The sequence below is a fragment of the Loxodonta africana genome, chromosome 3, assembly GCF_030014295.1.
Source record: "Loxodonta africana isolate mLoxAfr1 chromosome 3, mLoxAfr1.hap2, whole genome shotgun sequence".
Taxonomy (NCBI): domain Eukaryota; kingdom Metazoa; phylum Chordata; class Mammalia; order Proboscidea; family Elephantidae; genus Loxodonta; species Loxodonta africana.
In genome coordinates, this window is record NC_087344.1 from 191,477,640 (window position 1) to 191,495,700 (window position 18,061).

At 39.4% G+C, this 18,061-nt stretch overlaps 2 protein-coding genes across 4 annotated transcripts; both read right to left on the reverse strand.

The window, feature by feature from the left end:
• Positions 1 to 2,557: 2,557 nt before the first annotated feature.
• LOC135230846 (Fc receptor-like protein 2) lies at positions 2,558 to 12,215 on the reverse strand. Of its 3 annotated transcripts, none has more exons than XM_064283070.1 (4): positions 11,298 to 12,215; positions 10,370 to 10,648; positions 9,802 to 9,918; positions 2,558 to 4,570 (listed from the first exon to the last, which is right to left on the reverse strand). In XM_064283070.1, the coding sequence occupies exons 1-4, from the start codon at positions 11,533 to 11,535 to the stop codon at positions 4,482 to 4,484; spliced, it is 723 nt and encodes a 240-aa protein (XP_064139140.1). In that variant the 5' UTR covers positions 11,536 to 12,215; the 3' UTR covers positions 2,558 to 4,481. The 3 variants fall into 3 exon arrangements, with proteins under 3 accessions (XP_064139140.1, XP_064139139.1, XP_064139138.1); XM_064283069.1 differs by having other exon boundaries at positions 2,558 to 4,567; positions 11,229 to 12,215; XM_064283068.1 differs by having other exon boundaries at positions 11,229 to 12,215.
• Positions 12,216 to 12,362: 147 nt separating this feature from the next.
• LOC135230564 (Fc receptor-like protein 2) lies at positions 12,363 to 15,090 on the reverse strand. Its single transcript, XM_064280003.1, has 4 exons — positions 14,956 to 15,090; positions 13,957 to 14,191; positions 12,909 to 13,169; positions 12,363 to 12,661 (listed from the first exon to the last, which is right to left on the reverse strand). The coding sequence occupies exons 1-4, from the start codon at positions 15,088 to 15,090 to the stop codon at positions 12,363 to 12,365; spliced, it is 930 nt and encodes a 309-aa protein (XP_064136073.1).
• Positions 15,091 to 18,061: the final 2,971 nt, after the last annotated feature.

An 18,061-nucleotide genomic window follows, 5' to 3' on the forward strand; every position in this document is an offset into this window, starting at 1 on the left:
GGGCCTGGAAGATGTGCATCTGCTGGCACAGTGGGGCTGATTGTGTCTTTCAATTCTGCTGGGCTAGCTGCAGACAGAGGAGAGCAACAGGGTAACCAACTCATACATAAAGCTGCAGCAGCACAACTCTGAGCAGAGCTGGCAGAGGACCCAACTACAGAGACTGAGAGGAGAGTAGGTGGCTGACTATTGACCAGGAAATTGGCTGAATTGCAAGCAGCTAGCTATTGGCTGTATTGGAGGCAGCTGGGAGCACAGATTAAAAGGCTGGTATTCGTGTTGCAGCTTCAAGGTTACTGGGCAGCAACTTCAACGACATGGCTCTTCACTGCTACAGAACCTTTGTCTCAGTTCTTGCAAAGTTACATGTCAAAGTGAAAATCCTCTGGATGCCTCTAGATGCATTCAGTGACTCCTCCCATCACACTCCAAGAAGTCAGGTTCCTCTTCAACTCAGGGAATTTCTCCTGGCTGAACACTCCTCCCTCAACTGGAGATATTCTCTCTCTTGCCTGATTTTGTTCATTTTGTCTTGTATCCCAGGTTCTCCCTGATTGCCTAGTCCCATCAAAATAAAGACTCAACACCTGCCCAAAAGCAAGATGAGAGGGTGAGAAAGGACAGGAAAACTGGATGAATGGACACAGAGAACCTGGGGTGGAAAGGGAAAGAGGGAGAGTGATGACACGATGCGGGGATTGCAACCAATGTCAAAAACAATTTGTGTATAAGTTTTTTGAATGAAAAACTAACCTGCACTGTAAACTTTCACCTAAAGCACAATAAAATTTTTTTTTAAAAATGGAGACTCAATGGACCATCTGCCTTTTTTTCTTTTTCTTTTCTAATTCAGCTTCTCTACAAGAACCTTCCTCTAGAAATCTCCTGTTTCCATTTAGACCCACAGATTTCACATCAAGGGCAAGTGATGTGATGAAGTCTTTATTGCACACACAGCACCACAAAACAGCCCCACTTCTGTGGGAAGAGGCATCTGACAAGAACGACTTTGCAGTTTCTCACCTGCGCCTTCTGTCTGTTGGATGCTCCACATCTGGGAATAAACTCCATCACTATCTGCAGCACCATCTAGAAGGAGAAGACAAGAGTTCACAGATGTCATGGCCAATGGCTCAAACTCTAAACATGTCTATCCAGTCCCCTGTTCCTTAATTAACTTCCCAATCCCAACATGATCCTGAGGAATTAACTAGTACTCCTGAGGGTTGGGTACCTAGGAAAACAGTCTAGGCCATATTAACTTTATGGTCTTTTCCCTCACTCCCTCTTTCCTCCCTGGTTCAGCCCCAGAGCCCCTTCCAAGGAAGAAACTCACCATTTGCATAGTCTGGCTGCCCTTTCTCTGTCACTGTGAGTGTGTTGGAGTAGATGGTCTCACAATTGGCATACAGGGGCTGCAGCTCCCCCACTGCTGGGAGTGGGCTGGAATGGGTGGACTCTTGAGAGCCTGAGCTGGAAGGACCTCTGTGAGAAAATGAACTGACTACATGATAATCCCAAGAACAGTGAGTGAGAAAAGAAATGAGAGAATCTTGGGAGAGAGGGTGTAAGAAGCCAGGCAGGTGTCACCGTCCTTGGGTGATATTATGGGCCTTTGTATAGACTACCTGTGTGTGGTCTCTCAAGGTGTCCCAAGATGAAACCAGATTGTCACTGCAGGTGAGCTTCCAGAGACAGGGCCAGAGATACATTACTTAATCACAATTTTTTTTTTCTAGTATAGCTGTTTTTTAAGTTCATATTCATTGCCTTTGTTTTATTGTTGTTGAAGAAAGTATTTTTGTAATAGGTTAGCTACACTGGTTTGGCAGAAATTTTCTATTTCTTCTCTTTGTCCTTTTCAAATGTTATGAAGAAAACCAAACCTACTGCCGTCAAGTCGATTCTGACTCATAGTGACCCTATAGGACAGAGTAGAACTGCCCGGTAGAGTTTCCAAGGAGTGCCTAGTGGATTTGAACTGCCAGCTTCTGGATTAGCAGCCGTAGTGCTTAACCACTACCCCACCAGGGTTTCCAGAGTTATAAATAAGACAATGATATTACCCCAGAGTTAATTTTTTTCTTCTAATAAACACTCATAGGACTTTACCTGCATATTACTCACTACTTTTTCTTTCTTTCTCATACTCTGTACATGTCTTACATCTCCTTTAATAAAGTATGTCCCTTGAGGAAGGAAATAAACTCCATAGTATGCATATTTCATCCTTTTGACATCTAACAAGAACTCATACATTACAGGTACCCAAGAAATAATCTTGAATATACAAATTAGGAAATTAATTTTAATTTATCTAATTCTATCCAAGAACACACCCAGGATCATGTGGGCCATCCTCAGACAATGCCCTGAAGCATGAATATAATGAAGTAGAGAATTGAGGAATTATTATGGCCTTGAAATCTATGTACAAACAGAGTAATAACAAGTGTTTAAAACTGCAAGTAAGGAGATCACTAGAGTTGCAATTTTGAATAGGAAGCGTTCTCAACTGGGTACATTAGAGGCAGAACTTCCTCCTGAAAAGCAGATAAAGAAACATTTATTTCAGCAGAGGGAGCTTTATCTCTCAAAGCTTTTGCATGACTTAACTGTGTATAATCAGCCTGGAAAATACATGATATAGAATAGGAATTCAATTGTATTTCTTCCAAATGGCTATTTATTCCAATACTATCAGTTGAATAATCCATCCTTTTTCCCCAGTGCTTTGAAATGTCACTTCAAATGGCAAACCTCACAGACATTTGCCTGGGTTTCTGGATATTCTATTTTGTTCTATTTTTTCCTTGTCTAATCACATACCTAAAACAATGTTTTAATTATCGTAAAATATGATATATTTTATGGTTTAATATGCTATCATCTCAGCATGTGTTTCCACAATCAACTGGCACATGGAATTAGGGCATGGAAGGTCAATCTTTGACTCCTAAAAGCTCCCATCGGGAATGACACACACCACTTCTGTCATTTCACTGGTCATACATAACTTCAAGGAGTCAGGGAAATGCAAAATTCCCATTTCCCCAGAAGTAAAGGAAAACTGGATGTTGTTGAATATTAACATCTTTTGCAAGATTAATTACAAGAATATAAATAAAGACATTTGTCCAAGGTCTAACCCTCCAAAAGCACAACAGGCACAGACCATTTAACGGGAATGCTCCATAAAACCTTGAAAGAATAGGCAATTTTTTTGCTATATGAACTGTTTCAAAACATATAAAAGAAAAGAAAACTTTGAACTTCCTTTTGTGAAGGTAAAATAACATTGAGTACTGTTAAAGGGAAAAAAAAAATCTCTGAACCTGCTAAGGTTAAAAGCAAAGAGTTTTATTAAGAGATGTACAATTCACAAATTAGACAGCATTCAGTGACAAAATGCTCTGAAGTCTGAAAGGGGGTTTTTGTATATGAGGGCGGGGGTTACGTATATATCACAAGTAAACTTTTCACAATGTCAGTCAATCTAATTTCCATCACAGACTTTCTGGGGACAACCTGTGTAAGTGTTCTCCCTATAACATGCTGCATAAACATTTTCTCCTGAGAACAGAGCATTTTTGTCATGCTGTTCCTGGAACACTTTTTTCATAAATTTAAGCAAGCATAACCACATAATTATTCACCCGGAAGGAAGAGGAGTGCATGTATTCTGAAAGCAGGAGCAAGGATCTGGGGAAAAGGGGAATTTGATTTTAGACCTGTGTCAGCAACCTTAGTCAAGCCAAACACCTCAGTTTTAAAATGCTCTTATACACTCCTCCCTTCTGATCATGAATTTCTGTAGACATTCCTTGATCACTACTATAAGAGTGCTTTCTTCTGCATGGATTTTTTAGGTTGTTTTATTAAATTTCAGACCTAGTTTTCATTTTCCAGTATTCAGCTATTAATTTCTTCACCATGCCACAGCTTAGACACTCTGCTTCTGTGATTCTCTGGTTGGGACATGTGTACAGCAAGGCCACATTTGGAGGGACAACTTCGCATTTCTAAAAGACTAACTTAAGGTGTAAACTGGGGTTCTTTAAAAATACATAATTCTATGCATTGTCAGGGCAATAGTGTCCTGATTACAAATGTTAGAGAAACAATTCATATAATATTTGATTAACCCCAAAATAATTATTACAATAACTAAGATAATCAATCTAGTCTGGAATAAAAATGTAGCTAAGAGCCAATACTATTAGGTAACCAGTTAAAAATATCAAGAAAAGGAGTATTAGGTATAGGAGGTATTGAATGAGGCTAAGAAGCTTTTTTTTGTGTGTGTGAGTTTTTATGATATTTTGTCCTATTTCTCTTGTAGTACTTACTCAGGCATAAAGAGAAGCATTAGCAATTAAGCAGAAAAAAAGTTTATTTGGACTTTCATATTAGAGAGAATTTCTAAGAAATAAGACCACAGGAGTATAGTAAGGTTATTAATACAAGAAAAGTTACAATCACTAAGCAAAGTCCACAAATCTTAGTAACTTGCATGATATCTTGTTCCATGATCTTGGGATTAGCTGTCTGCTTCTGCTGTCATTTGCTTCTGGCCATGAAGGGGTGTAAAGAGAATTTTTAGGTCACCGAAGGGCTGACAAGTCTAAGGAGATGCCTTAGACAAATGGATCTAAGGTTTAACTTCTAATTTTGTGACACAGGGATTGTTGAGAAGAACTAGGTATGGTCTTTTTATAAGTCCAATATAGCCTATTTTTGCTGAAATATTTTGGTCAAATGTTTTCCATGAATTTGCAAATTAAAACTTACCTGCAGATGACAAGCAAAAATGGCTGTGGTTGACTTACAATAATAATAATTCTTAAAAGTAAAAAACCTGATGGGAATTAATTACATAACTAATGTAAAGCTAAATGAAGTCAATTCAAAATTTTTAAAAGGGTTTCAGATATAACATGTAATAATCTTAAGACATACTACTGAATAGTCAGGATATACAAAGAATATTTAATGTTAGGCAAAGTAGCATTAGAACATACCAGGGACAGAGAGAATAGTGACAAATCTCTAGGAACTTATACAATTTCTGAAATGTATTAATAATATTCAACCTAAATGTAAGTATATCTTCTGACCTGATAACATTTCTTATGCGATTTACAACATATTAAATATCCCAATTTTTTTAAATAAAACTTTCATCTTCCTCGGATCAACTTTGTTCCTATCCTCCCAGTCTAACATTAGTCCTGCTAAGATTTCAGCAACCATTTCAGGCATCCCATTATGTCCATTTATATGTAAATGGAACCCCATCAATGTCTACTTTATTCATCTTATTTTTTAATATCCTTCTCAAGATTTCTATTCTGCTGGGAGGGGTCCTTTGACTCTTTCCTTTGTCTTCTTTGTATTCTCTTGGCAATAAGTTTAGCCTTCTTCTGTCATTTTACATCTTTTCATTAAGAACAACCCAGTAACAGAAAAATTTAACAGACAGAAAACTAAATTTTAACAATCCTGTAAATAAACCCATCAAATCTTAAACTTCTACTTAACCTTCTTCTTCCTTCTACAACTTTCCATATTCATTCAAATTCTTTTTCTGTGCTCTCCTCTTTCTCATCTTGGTATCAACATCATTTTAGGACAAACATTACTATCTTTTAAACTTTAGAATATATTCCATATACTCAGTCTAGCCCAAAAACCAAAACCAAACCCACTGTTGTTGAGTCGATTCTGACTCATAGCAACCCTATAGGACAGAGTAGAACCCTCTCTTAGAGCTTCCAAGGAGCACCTGGTGGATTCGAACTGCCGGCATTATGGTTAGCAGCTGTAGCACTTAACCACTACGCCACCAGGGTTTCCCAAGTTACTTATAAAGATCTTGGAAACTGTTTTGAAGTTGACATATCACAAAACAAAAAGTTTTCTCAGAACAACTTCATTTTCATTGTTTTCTGGGACTGTTACCCATTGCCGTTGAGTTGATTCTGACTCCTAGAGACCCTGTAGGACAGAGTGGCTACCCCATAGAGTTTCCAAGGAGCTCCTAGTGGATTTGAACTGCCAATGTTTTGGTTAGCAGCCAAAGCACTTAATCACTATGCCACCAGGGTTTTCTCTGGGACTATTAGGACTATTCAATTTATATAAGTGATTATTTATTATTAAACTAGTCAGAGTAGGTCCTTTAAAGAAATATAAGCTAATTTAATAATACCACCTGGAGGTAGGAAATTATTATATTTTCATAATCCTTTCTTTTGAATGCATTATAGGATCTTTTAGAGAACAGGTTTAGAATAATTTGTCTCTTTTAACAGCCTTAACATACTAATCAAAATAAATGTCTTCTTCCAATGTACTTTTCAAACAGACTGAATTTTATCAAAATTTCTCAGAATAGTTATTAAAAGCCTAGGTGAAAGAAGGAGTTTTTCTCGGAAGAGAAAAGAACTGAGATTTTAGATAGCCCTGTGAAAAACTCTACCTATGGCCTTCAATATGATACAGGAACTTAGAAATAACATTCTGAAACAGAAAAACAATTTAAATGTATCTGTCTATGAGGCCAGCTCAGAAACTATGCTTATATAACACCATATAATACAAACAACCTAGTTTATTCTGGGGATATAAGATCAACTCAATATTTGATAATCAATGTAATTCACCACGTTAGGAGAAAAAAGGTGAAAAATCATATGACCATCTTAATAGATTCAGAAAAGGATTTGATAAAACTTAGCACCCACTCATGTAAAACTGCTTAGCAAACCAGGGATAGAATAGCAAAAACATCTGATAAAAAGTATCTATCAAAATCTTACGGTTTGTTTTTGTTGCTGTTAGTTGACTTGAAGTCAAATTTCAACTCATCCACACCGAAACCCAAACCTGTTGCCATTGAGCCGATTCGGACTCACAGTGACCCAAGCCCTGCTGGTGCAGTGGTTAAGTGCTCAGCTGCTAACCGAAGGTCAGCTGTTTAAACCCACCAGCCGCTCTGTGGGAAAATGTGTGGCAGTCTGCTTGCATACAGATTACAGCCTTAGAAACCCTGTGGGGGGCAGTTCTACCCTGTCCTATAGTGTTGCTAGGAAGTGCTATGAGTTTTGACTTATAGAGACGCCATATGACAGAGCAGAACTCTCCCATAGGGTTTTCTTGACTATAATCTTTACGATAGCAGATTACGAGGTCTTTCTCCTGCAGAGCGGCTGGTGCGTTGAAACTGCCAACCTTTCAGTTAGCAGGTGAGCACTTAACTGTTTGTGACGCCAGACAAAAAAAAAAATGCCAGAGTTCCCAAAATTATGAAATATTTAATGTTTTTTGCCTGAAGCTCTCTTGAATAGAGGTAGTGATAAAACACTGAGCTGTGCATTTTTGTTTTGTGCTTTTCTGCATGTGTGAGGTATTTGACAATAAAATGTGTTAAAAAGCACAGAAGTATTTTTAATGGCATGTCAAGTGCAGGCGCATAAGAAAAAGAGAGTTGAAATGAAGAGTAAGAAGCATACATTTAACTTATAATAGCAATAGAAATATTTCATATGGGTTGGCTCTAGGAAGATTTTCTTCAATGTAGTCCTCATACTTTAAATTGTGGCTCCATTGTTTTGCTTTTCCCTTCTTTCTTTCTTGAATGATGATAAAAAATGAAGATTAAAATTTTCTTTGAATGGAGGTCAGTTAGGTTTTTCCTAACCAAAAAGATTTATATTCATTAAGCAGCAATAAAGCTCTCATGAAAGGATACAAAAACTATTAAAAGTTTTTTTTAAAAATTCAGAAATAGCAACTTTAAAAGCTTTGTGTCACACATTGAATTTTTGCCCCTCATTCTTCTCCACTCCTTGTATCCTTGGCATTAGCCGTGTGGCTTTGTGGTTTCTCCAGCTATAGATGAATGCAGCGCAGGGAATTACTTAATAGGGCCCTTCTAGCCACGTGTGGTCTACTGCCTCCCGCAAAACGATTGGGTGGGACTACGCAAATAAGGTGCTGTGGCCCACCAAGGGAACTGGACAGCCTTCTAAAATGGCAAATAAGGTGCCTGGAATACTTGAAAGCGTGAAAGTATTCAAATAAGGTACACCAAACCCAGTGCCGTCGAGTTGATTCCGACTCATAGTGACCCTATAGGACAGAGTAGAACTGCCCCATAGAGTTTCCAAGGAGCACCTGGCAGATTTGAACTGCCGACCCTTTGGTTAGCAGCCGTAGCACTTAATCACTACACCACCAGGGTTTCACCTTAACCAGGGGCAAGGAGGATGCTGATGCTACTGTACAGTTCTTCCCTACATCACCTAAAATTGCTTTTTTCCTGCCAGACACTGCAGTCCCAGGGCCAGTAGTGCAGCTGTGGGTGCTGAAAGCGGAGTGATCCCTAAGCAAGAGACTCGAACTATACCTCTGGACCTGTGTGCCAGAATTCCTAAGGGCCTGATGTACCTTTCCCCCATCTGGCAAAATTGGAGGTGACAGTGAATACGGCCATATTGCCTAGTGGTGGAGATAGCCTACCAGTGTTATACCTGTGTAACCCAAAGATGGGAGGGAGTGTACTGAGGGGACAGGGAGTAGTTGATGTTAGAGATGATGGAGTGGTACAATAGTTTGGAGAAGTTGGAGATTTGGAAAACTTTTAACCTCTGTCTCATAAGAACCTGCTTTGTGCTGATCCTTATAAAAGAAATTACGAATTTAGTGGAGTATGCTTCTTCATGTATTCATTTTGGTCTCAGGCAATGGAATTTGGGCAGAGGTGACAATGTGACAACATACCAGTTCTGTGCCTAGGCTTTAAGAGATATCAGACAATTTTTCTCACTCCTGTCTTCCATGGCTATAAGGAAATGATGACCCAGCCAGCCCAGCAGTTCAAGAAGGTTGAAAGACCTGAGACCAATCTGCAATAGGAAGTAAGCCCAGCCAGACTGCAATTTGGAGCCAAACTCCCCAGCCGAGTCCGGGCTAGATCAGCCAACCCTCAACCAATTGCATACATGTGAACAAGAAAAAATGGTTTAAGTGACTTTGGCCACTGAGCTTTGGGGTGGCTCATTAAACAGCAATTTTGACTAAAATGTAGACTAAAAGGAAGGAGCTAATAATACTCAGAATCTTTTGGATTAATTAAAATTACATATGTAAGTTATACATTTATAATCCATGTATACATATGTTGGATCTAGTAATTGAAAGAGGACTCATGAGAAAAGTAACTAATAAGAAATAGGTAAATAAAAGAAAAATGTTTATGGCAAAATTATTTTAATTCTTTTAAATCTAGCTTCTTGTTACTTGTGGGAACCCTGGTGATGCAGTGGTTAAGAATTTGGATGCTAACTGAGAAGGTCAACAGTTCAAATCTACCAGCTACTCCTTGGAAACCCTATGAGGCAGTTTTACTCTGTTATAGGGTCACTCTGAGTCAGAACGGACTTGATGGCAACAGGTTTGGTTTTTTGGTTTGTTACATTTTATTCCATTGCATATAAGCTAGTTATACTTATTGAAAGTTATTAACTCATGTTTAATAGTTAGACTTTTTATTTAAAAGTCAAGCATGGAGGAATATGTTAATGGCTTTTAATCTCAAGCCACTAGACGCAGGAGAAAATACATATTGTAAAATTAGTAGTATTGTAACATCGCTCAGGAGGTGGAAAGTCGTAGAATTGTGAAACATAGGAAGAAATTATCAGATTTTGGAAGGTTTTCTTTGCAAATTCAATCTATACCAGTAATGGATAAGGTCATAGCAACAAAGAGGAAATAAAACAAATAGTAGATACAAACCTGATGTCTTGTGGTACCAGTAATAAAATGGTAGGGCAACAGCAACAAAACCAAGAACACCAAAGAGTCCCCCAAGAGTTCCGGCTATGACAAGGTCTTTTCTGTAGCCCTCAGGTCCTGAGGAAAGAAACCAGTGCTTCAGCCTCAGAGGGTAAAGAGTAAACTTTTAAAGGTAAATGTTGTACCCTGGAATCCTTATAGGGGATGTGGGAATAGTAAATAGAAATCCGTGTAAGAAGCCACTAAGTATAGTCCATATTTTCAGGTTAGTGTGAGGAGAAGATAACCAGACACTGAGGTCGCCTTCTCTACCTCTCCACATGCAGTAGACATCACACAGGACACCACTCATCTTCTGAAACCATAAAAGTTATCAATAAAGAATTTGGATGTGTTGTGTAAGAATGTAGAGGTCAATCACATAAGAGATGCAATGCCTCATAAAATAGCACTGCAGAGCCAGAGGGTAGAGGCTTGTGGAATTTGGAACTATAATTTGTGGGAAAATGATAGTTTGCTAATTATAATATTGATCATAATTCCCCTACATCCAGTACCACCAACCTACCTGTGACATTGAGTGTCACCACCTGACTACGCTGGGCCCTGAGGCCATTGTCAGCCTCACAGGAGTAGTTCTCAGAGTGCTCTGAGGTCAGAGAGAGGTTGAAGGATGCTCCTCCTCCAAAGGATGCCGAGCTGTTCCCCAGGATGACATCCTTTTGATAGAACTGGTACAGGATAGGGTGAGTGCCTCTCTGGACCTCACAGTGAAGCTCCACCATGTCCCCGACCATAGCCTGGGCCCCAGAAACCCTGATGGTAAGGGCAGGGCGAGACACTGGAACTAATAGAGAAAAAGGGGCTGTCAGAGAGGATTTTTGATGCTGCAGTAAACTTACGAACCCCCGTGATGGAGTCTTAGTAAAGGGCCTGGCCCTTTGTCATGCTGTATTACTTCCATTCTCACATGCCCCCTAGAATAATCAGAGGTAATTTTCTCAAAGCTGTATTCAGGAACTTAGGGGAATACCAAATCTGAGCTACTGCTTGGGCATGGTCATTTCTTGTTACTTTTTTCTTATGCCAGCCCAGACTTCTTTACGTTACACAAAAAGAAAGACGTCAGCAATTTAACTTGTAAGGGTTCTCCTCCCCGCCCCCCCCAAAAAAACCAAACCCAGCTCCATCGAGTCTATTCCGACTCATAGCGACCCTATAGGACAGAGTAGAAACTGCCCCACAGAGTTTCCAAGGAGCACCTGGCGGATTTGAACTGTGGACCCTTTGGTGTTACCCATCCTCAAATTGCTATTTGTTCTCCACAGCACTGATCCCTGGGGCCTCCTGGAATTTTCTCATGACTCCTATGTACCGTGACTTCAGTTTTGGAATTCCTACCTGAGACGAATGAAAGTGGGACTCACTTCTCACAGTGATGTTCACCTCACTCAGGACGGGCTGGTAACCATTGTCAGCTCTGCAGTAATACTTGCCAGCATCACTGTCCTTCACAGCCAGGATCTCCAGCTCTGCTGACAGGGAACGCTGGGTCTTGTTTCCCAGACTGGTTTCTGTGGTCTCTCTGTGCCAGGAGAATGTGATGTTTCCTGTGCCCTCAGACACCGAGCAGAGGAGGACCAACTTCTCTCCTTCAATCACCTGCCCGCCAGGGGGCTGGGTTTCTAAGCTCACGTTAGCGACAGGTACTCCTGAGTGGGTATAAGATAACATGTGAGAACCCTGACTATAGAAAACCCTGAGACCGGGACAAAGACAGATTCCATCCCCTTGGGAATATAGGGATCTACATGTAATCCATTATAAGCATGCCTTCAGATGTATGGACTCCATTACACTTAGCCTTGAAGAATGTGGATACAATTATTTCCATATCCCAACCCTGATTCTGGCTAATTTCATGGCAGCAATCACTACAGAATTTGTGATGAACCATCTGCTCCATGAGGCAGGGAACGCTTTTTGGTTGAGCCACCGTGCAGGTAGATGTCCTTTACACAGAATGAAGACGGACACTGGCAGCATCAGCCCTACCTTAGAAAAGGCGTTGTCACTAATAACGATCTAAATGACAATTCTTCCTTTGTTTCTAATTTCAAGGCCTGAACCAAATCACAACCCTTCTGTCCCAAAGCATCCTCTGACCACTCAGATTCACTCTAGCTTCTGCTTTTTCTGAGGCTTTCTTTAGTCCCATACAATGTAGCACTACATTGCCTTCTAATAAGTCAAGATGTGTTGCAATCCCAGCAGATCAGCCATTTGGAGGCAGCAACCTTGGCTTTTAAAGTTGCTGGCCCACTGCTAAGTGCCGCACACACAGTCAGTGGTCGATGAATGTCTGATTATTTGACTGATAAAGAAGAGACAGATTATAGAGAGCTTAATCCATTCCTGATTCTTACAAACAGAGATGTCAAGAGCAAATTGGAAAGTTTCTCTAGCCTAGTTCCCACTTTACACAAGGACAGGATTTGCACAAAGAACTAGCAGTCCCCCTGAAGCCAGAGCACACCTTTCTTTTCCTTGCAGGCTCAGCCCTACCAATACTTACTCTGCACATGAATCTGAGATTTGAGGCTCTGCTTTTTGACCCTGGGAGTCACTCTTTGTGCCTCGCACCAGTAAGACCCTGAGTCTTGGCTCCATATAGTAGGGATATGGAGCTCTGGGGACTTGCTCCAGCCTGGCCCCAGGCCCTGGCCTTCTCTGAAGAAGCAGAATTGAAGCTCAGTGCCTGATTTCTGAGGAGGAAGCCAGGTCTCACAGGTCAGGGTCACTGGGGTCCCCTCCGTGGGCTGAGAGGAGCTGGCCGTCAGCACAGGAGGTGGAAACAGCTCTAGAGAGAAGGATCACAACAGTACCCAGAGCAGTGAGATTCAGAGTTCCTGCTGAAAAGCGCCTGGTGAGAAGCAACCCCAGCAAACAGGACACTCAGAGCCAGGCACATCTTCCTTGCACTGTCAAACCACAAGCATTCCAGCTCATGCTTGGCGCACGACAAGCTTTCCCCGCCAGGTATTCATGCTGCTCTGCTGCCACAGCCTCCTGCCCAGCCCCAGCTCACACAAGAGTGAGGATTTTACCTTGGACTTTGAGCTTTACTGCTTTTGAAGTTGTTTCCCAATTCCAAAGAAGTTTTCCAGAAATGGCACAGTGGTACTGGCCACTGTCATTAAAAGCTGCACTTTGGATAGAGAAGGTTGAGACTTTATTTGACGAAAGTAACTGTCTTCCATCCTTGTGGTAAGACATAGTTTTTATCCTTCCAGTCCATTTTGCCTGGCATTTCAGAACCACACTGTCTCCTTCCAAGACAGAAGAGGGGGCTAGAAGGGTCGCCCCGTCTGCAAGAGAGAGGTAGAGAAATTGGATTTACCTTTTCTGCAGAGAACTCAAGTGCCTAACCTACTCCCTTGCTGTTGGGCAGTGAGATGGTGTTAGGAATTGTCTCTATAACTTTAGACAGGATAGAGGTTCTAACTCATGCCTTATTTACTCAAGGCTGCACCCCATTTTTCCCAAGGGGAAGGAGGATGCCAAGGGAGCTGTAACTTTTTACATAGATGGAAGAATGTTCTGCTAGATCTCCTTTTCTTAGCTCTCTCCACTAGTGATATTACACAGGAGACCACTACCCCCAGGGGGAACACTACTTTTCCACCACCCATGCATTCATCCCAGAGTTGGAATCACATTAGACAGCAACTAACAACCACCACAATAACATGCATTCATCAATCGAAATAATGGGTTTCAAGTCTGTGAGATGGGGACTTGGGGAACAAGAAGACACGATAGTGAAGTCAAAACCCCTGAGCGGAATGTCCTAGTAAGTGAGCATAAGCTGGTTCACAGCTTCTTCCAGGAAGCTACAAAGAGTCAGGCTATGTGTCATTGTGATAAAGGTCAGACACCTCCAGGGTTGTAATCTGTGTACCAGAAACCAGTTGCTGTCAAGTGTGTCAGAGTAGAACTGTGCTCCATAGAATTTTTCAAAGGCTGATTTTTCAGACATAGATCGCCAGGTCTTTCTTCCAAGATGGCTCTGGGTGGACTCAAACTTCCAACTTTTCAGTTAGTAGTTGAGCATATTAACTGCACCATCCAGAGGCTCCATTCTGTGTTCATTACCTCTTAATCTTGTGAAAAGAGTCAGGGGTCCTAGCAGGGCAAGAGGAAGAAGCTCTAATGCTGGCTCATTTATCCTTAAACCCAAAAAACCAAACCCATCGCCATCGAGTTGACTCAGGCTATCCTCAGGGAGTTCCAAATCCTCTAGCAACCAGCCTTGATCGATAGGAGCCAAACAGGCACAGTCAGGCTGAGGCAGGCACCTACAAAGGTGCCCAAGAGGGGTGCCTCTGATCTAGGAGAATAAAGAAGAGAATTGTATTGAGGCGACAATGGTAAGAAACAGGGAGAATGTTAGTTGTGAATGGAGGACTTTGATTTAGGAAATAATATTGGAGTCATTATTCCCTGTCCTTGAGCATAGAGAATGTGACCCAGATGCAGTTGAACTCACAAGGACTCACAAGGACACATCAACTGGGCTCTGAGGTATAAAGACAATAGCTAAAACAATCTTGGAAAGTATCTTTCAGGGAATCTTTAACATAAGCCAATCAAACAGAACCCAAAAGATTTACCACTCTTATCTTTTTCTGTTAGCATTTAGTGAGTAGAAAATTTGTTGGACCCATGAAGACCCTCCTGACTGTTGTTATCAATGAGATGGTTAACAAAGACAATTCAAATTGTAGGATTACAGTGATTTAGTACTTTCTAGACAATCTATGAAAAAATGAAGCTTTCAATGGTTTTGCTCATTTGTAATGTTAATATATACTGATGACTCTATTACATCCCTTAGACTTGAGCAGACATGGCTCTAGCACCATGCTTGTCTGTTTTCCCATTATTGCCTGTTCTGTAATATTCCTTGAACTTGGACAGATATGGCTGTGGCAGCATGCTGATCTGTTTTCCCATTCTTGCCTATTCTGTAATGTTTCCTTGGGCTCAGGCAGACACGGCCCTGGCAGCATGCTTGTCTGCTTCCCACTTTTGCCTTTTTGAACGTATACCAAGTAAAACTTTCTGCTTTAGTAAACTTTGTGATGTTTTTACCCAATAACAGTTAATGGCACAGTGGTCAAAGATTTCTGAAGCTATAAATCCAGTCAAACTCAAGGAGACCTGGACTGTGGAGAAAAAGCTGGCAAAAGGAGTTCTATCTTCTGGACCCACGTGTTCCCATTCCATGTCGCTTTGACAAGGACAGAATAAGCGCTCTTGGAAAGCGAGCCTTTGCTTATTCTTTTTTGTTCTCTTTATCATGTGTCCTTAAGTTTTGTTTGGCATATTTGTTTGAAGAACTGGTTGTTTGACTAAGGAGAATCTTTCTTAGATTTTTGCTTGACCATTTGGTTAAGGGTGATATCTAGTTAACTCTTTCGATGAGCTGCAATTTAGGTCTGGATTTGGGCATTTGAAATTTTAAAGAGATAATTCTATTTTCGAAGAGCTCTGAGGCACCATAAGCCACAAAAATTTGGGAACGAGTCAACCAGTAAAAGCCATCAGGGCAGTCATCAGCGCTCATCACAAGCTTTAAAGTCTCCTGTGACAAGACAACGTAATCGAGAGACAGGCTAGAGCACTAGCATGCCAGCCACCCCCAAGAAAACTCTCACGCAATGAAGGTACACATTGGTCTAAGCAAAACACTGTCTAAACTCTGTGGTGTTCCTCGTCAGGTTTCTTTTTGTGGCTCAGAGAAATCCTTGAAAATAGTGCTGTCTTTTACCAAATTTGCAGGGGGAGGTGACAGCTCCTGACCTGTGTTATGAAATTTGAAGGGAGAGGTGATAGTTCCATCCCTGTTTTATGGTCTAGTTTCCCAATGAAGAATCACAATGTTAAAATTAAAATCATCGGTAGCTTTAAAGTACTTTCCAATTGAAGGGACCAGTATATTTAAGGTCTAAAATAAGAGACTAGGTCTATGGCCAACAGAATGAGTTAAATTCAAAAAGAAGGAAACCAAAAGCTTGAACCTTAGAGCTTAACATATTTGATAAATAAGCCTGGATTTCCCTCCTACTGCTGAGACACCGGTTTGTGGTTCACATCTAAAAAACACTGTAAACTGAAAATACTAGAAGTAATTTGGAATTTCAGTGACCACTTTGGGAAGCTTTCATTTCTGTTGTCTTTTCTTTTTGGGGAACGCTTGCTTGATGCTCAGGTTTTGTCAAAAGTTCTAATATTGCTCCATTTGAGGCTCTGGCAAATTAACAAGTTTTATCTAGAACTTGTTTTTTTCCTTTGAATTCAGTCTATTAAATTCCAAAAATTGCTATATACATTTTAAGAAACTGGAATTCCCATACTCTTGTTTTGTGTGGTATTTTTCAGTGAGTTTATGTGGTTTTTCTGTCTCCTTTGGTTCTAAGAGCTTGCTTCTGGTTTAGAGTGTTATGTCTAAGTTTCTGTACTGTGTTAGGCTGGAGGTTATGGTTGAGAATTGCTGTTTTTTTTTATAAGGCTGTCTTAGAACCTCAGTTGTTTCTTCATCCAGAAAAACTGTCTTGTGTCTGTCTTATAATTTAGAATTTTAATAGCTACTTCGAGAGACTTTGATGTAAATTGGTCTATTTCAAAAGTACATCAAGATCTTTATGTTCTATACTATGTCAATCTTAAAAGCAAAACCTTTCTAAGTAACTTAAGCTTGGGAAAAATATGGGAAATTGTAAAAGTTGAATGAAAACTTGGAACACTTTTTAAAAAACACTTTATTTCAACACCTATGTTTTATGGTATAAAGGCTTAAAATAATTTCTAAGACCTTTTAGGTAACCTATTGATGTTAAATTGAGTTAATAGATATGTATCTTAATTTAAGTTTATATAATTTTACTTTTTATGCAACAAGAGAAAGAATACATAAATATACGTATATTTAGGTCTGCTAATGAATGTGTTCATTTTTGCTCCTTTAAAGTTATATACTAGAAGAGATATGCAACAAAGACAACATTTACGAGGTTTATTGAAAAAGAAATTTATTTGATATGGTCCAAAGTTTTATCTGTCTGACTGAAGTTTAATGGTTTAATTCATGAGATTTTTAGGAGCTTTAATGCTAAATAGCATATAAAACAAAGAATTAGGTTTCTCGCTGCTAAAATAACTAAATTTTCTTTGGTTTCTGAGTTAAAAGGTTAATTTATTTGTGTAGTTTAAGATGAAGGTTTGGCCTGTCATTAAAATAAGATTTCTGAGTCAAAAACCAAGCCACATGGCTTCAGGAAAAAAAGCTAAGATTTTTACTTTAAAATCTTTGGTTAAATAACTTAAGTATTGTTTCTCAATGGCATATAATCAACTCCTGGTAACTCTGAAACTTCATGGAAAGCCATAAAAAAGTTTATAAAGGAAAAGTGTTAAAAACATTTATTTAATATGTTATCAATTACATGGAACGTGTTGTCAAAATTGAGAAATGCCTGATTCTTTTTGGGTTAAAATTTGTCTGTTAGTATTTCCTCTTATGTTTTTGCCTAATATTAGACAACAAATACATAATATTATGTCATAATTTTATTTTTCTTAATTGCTAACTTGGTTGCAACTTTATTTCTTTTGAGTCTAGTATCATAAAAGCCAATAGTTTGGGAAATTCACATCATAAAAAAAAAAAAATTTTTTTGTTTTGTTTGGTTACCTATGAATTTATTACTACTTGGGTAGAGACTTGTATATTTGTGGTATATCCTGACTATATGGTATTATGCCTCAAGATTATTATTAATAATAATATCTTATATCTTAAGTTCTTTAAAAATATGATTAATGATTATATTTTAAAATATTTTCTATCTTAAGTTTTTTTTAACTGATTTTATTGACCTTGGTGGTGTAGTGGTTAAGTGTTATGGCTGCCCACCAAAAGGCCGGCAGTTCGAATCTAACGGGAACTTCTTGGAAACTCTGTGGGGCAGTTCTACTCTGTCCTGTAGGGTTACGATGAGTCAGAATTGATTCAACGGCAACAGGTTTTACATTGTGCTTGTAATTAATTTCTATCTGGTCTTTCACTATTAACAGTATTATTTTTATAAATTAATCATGGCCATATTAAGTTTTGTCATCTGCAGATAAGTTTTTACTTTGCTGACTTGCTGATAATATTTGATCTAAATATCTTAACAAAAAGATGGACTATATT